The sequence below is a fragment of the Castanea sativa genome, chromosome 1, assembly GCF_040712315.1.
Source record: "Castanea sativa cultivar Marrone di Chiusa Pesio chromosome 1, ASM4071231v1".
Taxonomy (NCBI): domain Eukaryota; kingdom Viridiplantae; phylum Streptophyta; class Magnoliopsida; order Fagales; family Fagaceae; genus Castanea; species Castanea sativa.
In genome coordinates this window covers 71,712,257-71,720,631 of record NC_134013.1, presented here as the reverse complement: position 1 = coordinate 71,720,631, position 8,375 = coordinate 71,712,257, and the positions used below count along the sequence as shown (strand labels likewise).

Sequence of the window (8,375 nt, the reverse complement as noted above, 5' to 3'; positions counted from 1 at the left end):
TCAGATACGTGACCCTTCTGTTAATGGCATAAAAATTAAAAACTATCGTGATTATTTGTTTTCCAGCTCTTTTAGTGGTGACTAGATTTCATCTACATTATATTTCAGTGGTTATAGTTTCTGCTGTTAGTACTTTGCTTCATACCTTTCCACATGACGGCGATATATAATTATTAAACTAGGTATGAAATATAAATTACAAAATTTACATTTATATTTTCTTTTGAATGACAAATATATTCCTATGTAGTTATTATTTTTATTTATACGAATTAACATTTGTAGGATTAATTTTTCTCCCAATCATGTCTCTGATTATATATATTGATCGAATACATCATATACCATCTCCGAGAATAGAGTGCAAATAAGCCAACAAACCATCTAGGCCATAAAATTGTCATTTCAAAGCTTCTGTATTCATCCTCCTATCCGACATACTCCCACGTATCTCAACTTCTCTCCTTACCCGTCGAGCCAAAGAATCAAACAAACACATGAAATTTTCTCACTTATTCTTTTGTAAGTCATCATGTAAAAATTTACTCTCCATTTATAATAATGAGATAGTTGTATTCTAACAAGGTCTTCCAACTTTGCAGTTTAGTGAACCTGAAAAGCGAGTGAGTCTAGTGACAAATGTCCCTGGCTTCGCCTTGATCATGTCTTTCTTGCTGTATGGTCTCTTCTTGCTAGGGTTTCCAGATTGAACAAAGAATGCTCCATTCATCATAATATCTCCTTCTGACCTCCATGTCCAGTTCTTCCATACATCCTGCGTGGCATAGTCCCTCTTTGTCACCTAAAACACCCATTAAAAACAAAATGACTGTTAGTTTACGTAGTATGGAAATATCATTTGAGTTAGAACTTACATATTGGCTAGAGTGATGCCATAACTATTAGCCTATTACAAATTTTGTTATATAAACCTTACAAACTAATATGTCAATTTTTAAAACAGACAATGAAAATGTAATTAAGAAACTTATATAATTATGCTATTAATGTGTCACAAATTATATTCATCGTCAAGTTAGTTTTTAAGCCTTTTATCATAAGATGGATAAATGTTTTTACATTTTCCATATTGGCAATTTTATCACAGTTATCTTCATGGGCTACTTTAGCATGTACATAACAAATTAATTACCTCCTTTGCAGCAACGTTAGGTGGAGCAATGAAGCGGTTGCCCTGGCTTATAATGGTAGGGTGTTGGCTACCTCCAATGGCATACATAAGCCAGTGAGTGTAGTCATTGTTAACAACATGGAAGAAACCCCATCTGCACCTTGGCATTCTCTGCACCAATCCCCTTCCAAAATGATTGAACGCCAATGTGACTTGCATTTTTTTATCACCTTCAAAGGTGTCACTTGCACCAAACAACATTACCTGCACCATCACAATAACTCATCATGGTATATCCATTTTACAGTTTAAATTTTATTTATTAAACTTAATAATGTACAAATTGTCACATCGTTGAAAAATTATCTTAAATGGTGTGACATTTGATACATTTTTATATTTATAATATTTAATCCCAACCATGAAATATAGGTAGACTTACATCGTTGTGATGGGTGAAGTGGGAGTTTGAAATGGTGATGGCAGTGGATCCTTGAATGGCATCAATAAGACCATCTTGGCAATTGGACATAGAAAGATGATCAAGCCAAATATTTGTGGATCCAAAGATAGAAATTCCATCTCCATCACTCGCTGTCCTAAACCCCATATGGTCCACAGAGTCCCTAACCGTGCCACCTGGTGCCGCAACAATGTCATGTATGTGAAGCCCATGGATGATCACGTTCTTAACGAACTGAATGGTAATTCCAGCACCATGGGCAATGTGAACATTAGCCCCGCGTGCATCAATGGTCTTGTGTGAGTTCACAATCAACTCCTGGGACAACTTGATCACCATGCTGTGTGCAAATATGATCCACAAGGGCTTTTTCTGGATCACGGCGTGACGTAGGGTTCCCGGCTTTGGTGCCATCACGTTGTTGTCAGAGGAATCCGTGACAATGTAGTATTTTCCCCGCTTTCCTCCAGTGGTCTTGCGTCCGAACCCTAGGACGCATTTTACCAAACCCTTGCGGTTTGTAGCCCAATTTTTCTTGCATCTCCAGCACCGGTCAATTGGGTTTGTGGCCCTGCATGGACCTCTGTATTTCTTTCGACCTAGACTCCTCCTTGTGCTGTTGGTCCCCTCGAAGACCCTGCATGAGTTCATGAACCACATAATGTAATCAAAACAATATATTTACGTTCACATTGCAGCCCTTTGTTTCATATTAGACCCATACATTACAATGAAACTAAACCTTACACAGTAAATGACTACATGCTAAGAGCCTCATCAAACAATATAGGGTACTATTCAATATCCTCGTGATAAAATTTTGGGGTTGAAATCCACTTTCTCCATCTCTTACAAACTAAATAGAAAAATATTAACGAATGTTCTAAGAGTGGTTAGTGAACTATTTTTAAAAAGTTTTTATAGAAAAAAAAATTAGTGTTTTAAAATTTTTTTTTATTTATTATAAAAATTGTGTCAAAATATTTTTAAAATAATTTATTAATAATTGTCTTAAGGGCACTCATTAACAGTATTCAAAAGTATAATTTAGGTAGATATCGTAACTAAAAAAATGTGTAAACCATGTAAAATGATATACGATTATAATTACTAATTACTAGCATTTAAATGCTTCCAATTACCAAGGAGGATCTTAGCCCTTCAAAGCTACTAACATATATATGGTAAAATGCTTCTAATATATATATATATATATATATATATATATATATATGGTAAAATAACTGATGTTTGATATATAATTGTCTCTAATATATTACTTAATGAAATTAAACAAAGTGAATAATTCTTTCTAAAAAAAAAAAAACAAAGTGAATAATTGTTGGATTTACTCATTAACATGGGTGTTGAATTGCTCAGTGATTTCTTCTGGGTTCGGGTGATAGGCCTCGAGGGCATCCTTCCTTGCTTCCTCGGCTCGTTGCAGCCAATACTCGTCGTATTCAGCAATATTGGCCTGGAGGCCTGGGATTAGTACAGCAAAGGAAGCGAAAAGAATGAAACTTAGCATAGCTGCCACCATTTGATTTGCTATATGTGCACGTTGTTTTGGTCTACTTTTGTTGTAAAATTTTCTTTTTTTGATGAGAATATTTTTACTATATATGGCCAAGGTCTTGAAATGATCTACGCAAGGTGCACTAGAGGATCAAGACCTTGCCAGAATAGCCTATTGAACCAAGGTTACGTTTTTTTTATCACTTGGCAGCATGTCCCTGGTCTAAGTTATAAGTGAACACAATTGGGGTGATTAAATAGCAAACTAAGGAAGTTTTATGGGTCTAAAATTAGAACCGTAGAGAGTGGGAAACCATCGATCCTGTTCAAACGATTGACAGTTAAAAAGATTTGTGAACTGTGATAAGCCAGGATTTGGTCGGCTTACTTTACCTCGCAAGTTGCAACCCATGACCACTCCAATTTCGTTGGAATTTAACAGCAGCGGTTTTCTTTCTTTCCCTTTAAAAACAAAACAAAACAAAACAATAGTCTAGAATTTTTTTTTAGTGTGCACAAGATTTGTTAGATAGAACGATAGATAGTGGCGACTATATTACTTGTGGTCAAGAATTCATGGTATTGTTAAAAAGATTTTAGTATTTTACTCGCTTGGATCTTAATCAAGCTTCATTAATTATACACACACAAAAAAGAAAAAAACAAAGAGTACATATATTTTAATTTGGATTTGACTTCTCTCCGGTGCTTTTGAGTACTAAATATGATACGAATATAACACGCATCCTGAAATGAAAATATTGACCAAATATCCAATTTAGTACAAATTTACACAGGAAGAAAGTGTCATGCCCCAAACCTAAAAGGGTCCAAAACATGAGAAAAACATCTTAAGGGTACTTGTAGATTTTCCCTTTTTGACAATTCAATCCAGATAATTCATATCAAGTACCAATTCATATCAAGTACCAACATCAAGAATTATCATAATAATTCCATTAAAAATACCCCTAAAGTAAGTTTTAGCTCTATACAATAATTACAAGGATTATTGGTCACGAAAGAATGGAGGGCTAAATAAATATAATTACATATCATTAATTTGTTTCATCAGTAGAAATAAAGTCATAACCACTATAAAATACGAAAGAAGGAGTTAAGCCTACACTAAGATATACATCATCTAAATATCACTATCACAAAAGTACACATTCCATTAATAGTTAGTCTAACTACTGCTAGCCACCAAAAGTTATCTTAAAATGATCGTTGCCTACTCTAAAAAAGTTTGTAAAATGATAGAATGAGACAGAGCCCAGTAAGTAGCATAATTAATTGAGGTGGGGGAAATATAAGTTTCATGATGATGAATAGTTTACAAAACACGTTATAATTTGAAAATTTCCAAATAAATTCTAATAACCATTTCCAAAAATAATATGACAAGAATGATTAGAATGATACAGCACAAAACTTTTCAAAATGCTCGCATTAAACTATATACTATATTTTGTGAGCAATAACAATACAATTCCAAACCCAAGGCCATATAACAATGCTATCACAAAGACGGAACAAATTTACCATCACAAAGACGGAACTCATCGCCGTCACAAAGACGGAACTAATATGCCGCAACAAAGGCGGAATTCATCGCTGTCACAAAGACGGAACTCAATAACCATCACAAAGATGGGTGCTAAGATACCAATGTCACACAGACTATAGTATCTAATTAGGTTATCACTGAGTAATTACATATCACAACACATGGGTAGAAGATAAAGAGCTCACAAATTACATTTAATTCAAAATACGTAATTCACTTCCAAGTAGTTTCATAAAATATTTGAATGCCCAAGATATTCACAAGGTTCTCAAAGCCCTCAACTCATTTCTTGTCAAAATGATTTTGTATTAACTTCCAAAATAACATAGGTCAAGATACAGCATCTTTATATTTTGCAATTAATGCGATAAATCCATAAAATTCCATTATCAAGAATTTAATCAAAGATGCTAGTCTTTTACATGCTAACAAATCATACATTTCTCAATATGCAATAAGAAATATGATGCACTTTCATATTTAATCATATATAGTAGGGTCACAACACAACACTTTTTAAGAAAACATAGTTCCACAAATAATTTTCCAAAATGTGTTTGACCCAAAAACAACGTTTATGCAACATGGTTATTTTCCAAAAAAATCCGATTAAAAAGCTACTTGCCTCACAACCCGCAAAAGCCTAATTTTCCAAACTCCAAATGAGATTAGCTAGAAGCTAAACAATATTAAGCAAACCTATCACAATAAGTATAAAGCTTGACATTGCATCTACCTATGAATTATAAATTGCTAACTAAGCAATTAATTAGGCAAGTCTAGTATTTGACCTCACAAATAATGTATTTCACTTCCAAAGTTTCTCGACAAATTAATTCACAAGGCATAGGCTCCAATTTATAAAATTAACCCATTCAATATCATTTTCCTAATACTATAATCTAAACGATTTATGAGTAGCTTCCATAAGATTTACACAACATCATCAAGAGACCCATGAAACCAAAATCACAATATCCTCCAACACAAACCATTTAAATCTTTTACTAGCTCCAAATAAACTCAATAAAAATTATATTCACCATTTATTTCACATTGAAAAGCCAAAACTCCAAAATCTTCACCATTTAGATAGCCACCATTGTAAAAACTATAAACCCACTCATCAAATAATTTCACCAACACAAAACTCATACATATAAAAACATGAATATCACTTCTAAAAGTCATAAATCACATGGGTATCATTATTAAAACTTAGATAAAGAAAGCCTCTACGAAATCATACAAACCCACCAAAAAGATTAAAAAAATTTACCTCAAATAGTGGAGATGAATGAGCCTTACCTTTTTCCTATGGAGTTTCTAGTAAACCTTGCTGGAAAAAGATATTGGAGGTGGTGGTGAGGAGTCAAAGACGGACCTAAGATATTAAGCTAGTAGAGGCCTAAGTATAAAGAAAAAAAAAATTCCAAATATGCATTAATATAGTATTAAAAAAATTATAAATACACAAAATCATTGTTTCTAAATACATTAAGATGCAATCATTTACCAATAAAGACAAAAACAAAACAAAATAATGTTTTTTTAATATTAAGTTGGCTAGGATTTTTTTTAGTGGTGCTAAAAATTTTAACTTTTAGCACCTTAAAAAACTACTTTATTTTTTTTACCACTTTACTTTACAATACACTTGATATCAAATATTCTATTTTTTTTTATCACTCCATTAAAAATAATATAAAAACCTCATTAGAATAACAAAGGAAGAGAGAGAATTTGAGTTTTAATTGAAGGAAGATATATAATCTTAATAACTATTGTATTTTGTTAGGTTCTAAGACCTTTAGGTTTAAATGTATTAAAACTTTAATTTGTAATGTTGGCAAACCATGATCAAAACGTTTAAGTCATGTTTAGACTGCTCAAAGTATGTGTCTTTAATGTAAAGTTGAAATCGAGTTGCTGCAGAAGTTACTATGCAATTCTACCTGGCTCGACCGATCGAAAATTAGACTCGACCGATCAAAAGTCGTGTAGATTGTTTTTTTTTTTGTTGCAGAATCTCTAACTCAGCCCCAATCTCATATGACGTGTAGGGTTTTATGTTTTGCCTTAAGTATAAAAGGCAAACCTTAGCCATGTTTTTGATGTTGCTCATATTGCTGTTTGTGTGAATCTCTTGTAAGATCTGAGAGGTGCTTGCCTTCACACAAATTTAGGATTATCAAGAATGAGATTATGTCAAGAACTTGATGATCATTCAGTTGCTGCATTGAAAGCTTAAAGATATACAAGTGGGAGTGCTTGTACTTGCTGGAGAATCCAAGAAAGGAGTCCGTGGTCTCAGAGCTTGCACGTGGTTGTGTCAGTAAGTTTTCTACTGGTGGGTAGCAATAGTATGTTAGTGGTCTAAGTCGCTATTGTACAAACTTCAATTCTTTCATAGTAGATTCAGTTTTACCTTGAAGATAGTTAGGTTAAATCCTCCCCAGGTTTTTTACCGATTTGGTTATCTTGGGTCATCATATCATTGTATTCTTTATATTTTCGCTACTTTGCATGATATGATTGTTTTATGTTAACCTAGATCTGCATAATTTACCTAAGTTAATAACTTGGCTAAATAACTAGGTTAATCTGATTGTTTTAAGGGGTCTAAAAACGTACAAGTGGTATCAGAGCGGGTAGCTCTCTTGTTGTAGATCTTTTGATCTCTGAGCTGATCCTTAACTCCTGTTGTCATGGAACACGGATACTCTTTATCCCTCTTCACTTTGATGGGAATAATTATGCTTATTGAAAAGTCAGGATGAAAACATTCCTAAAATTCATTGATGAGAGGGTCTAGAACTCCATTGAATACGAATGAGAGAAGCCCACTACTCCTGTGAGTGAGTGGCAAACTTCTCAGAAAGAAGGAGTTGCCTTCAATAGCAAAGCTATGAATGCTATCTTTAATACTATTTCTATGGAGGAATTTAAGAGAATCTCTAATGTTGAGGTTGCTCACACTGCTTGGAATATCCTCTAAACTGTGCACGAAGGCAGTTAAGATCAATAAGTTGCAACAATTAACAACTAGATTTGAAAGTATTAGGATGTTTGATGATGAGCCTTTTGATGAATTCTATACTAGACTTAATGACATTGTTAATTCTGCATACAACTTGGGTGAAATCTATGATCAACCTAAACTTGTTAGGAAGATTCTTAGATCTTTAACTGAAGATTTTAGACCCAAAGTGACTGTCATTACTGAGAGTAAGGATGTGGACTCAATCTCTGTTGATGAACTTGTAGGATCTCTTCAGTCCTATGAGTTGGACCTACCCAAAACTAACAAATCCAAATCAATGACTCTTAAGTCTGTTGATGATGTTGATGTTGGTGGATTTGATGATGAGCTCTTTGCTACCGAGATTGCTTACCTTGCCAAGAACTTTAAGAATTTCCTTAGAAATAGCAACAGAAGAGCAATAGGTAAAAACACTGAAGAACCTAGAAACTGTAGGAAAAATGATCCCACTAAGGTTAACAAAATATAAAAACCTAGAGAAAAAGTAGGTCAATCTTCTAATAATTCTATGGGTCCTCAATGTTTTGGATGTCAAGGGCATAGTCACATGAAATCTGAATGTCCAACTTTCTTGAGTTCTAAGGGTAAGGATATGGCTATAACCCTTAGTGATGATGAAGTTTTTGATGATAAGTCTAGTTGTGACGAG

At 33.6% G+C, this 8,375-nt stretch overlaps 1 protein-coding gene across 1 annotated transcript; it reads right to left on the bottom strand.

Annotated features, from left to right (window-relative positions):
- Nucleotides 1-577: 577 nt before the first annotated feature.
- LOC142622363 (pectate lyase) lies at nt 578-3,126 on the bottom strand. The gene is made up of 4 exons (XM_075795816.1): nt 2,948-3,126; nt 1,575-2,232; nt 1,154-1,396; nt 578-802 (listed from the first exon to the last, which is right to left on the bottom strand). The coding sequence occupies exons 1-4, from the start codon at nt 3,124-3,126 to the stop codon at nt 578-580; spliced, it is 1,305 nt and encodes a 434-aa protein (XP_075651931.1).
- Nucleotides 3,127-8,375: the final 5,249 nt, after the last annotated feature.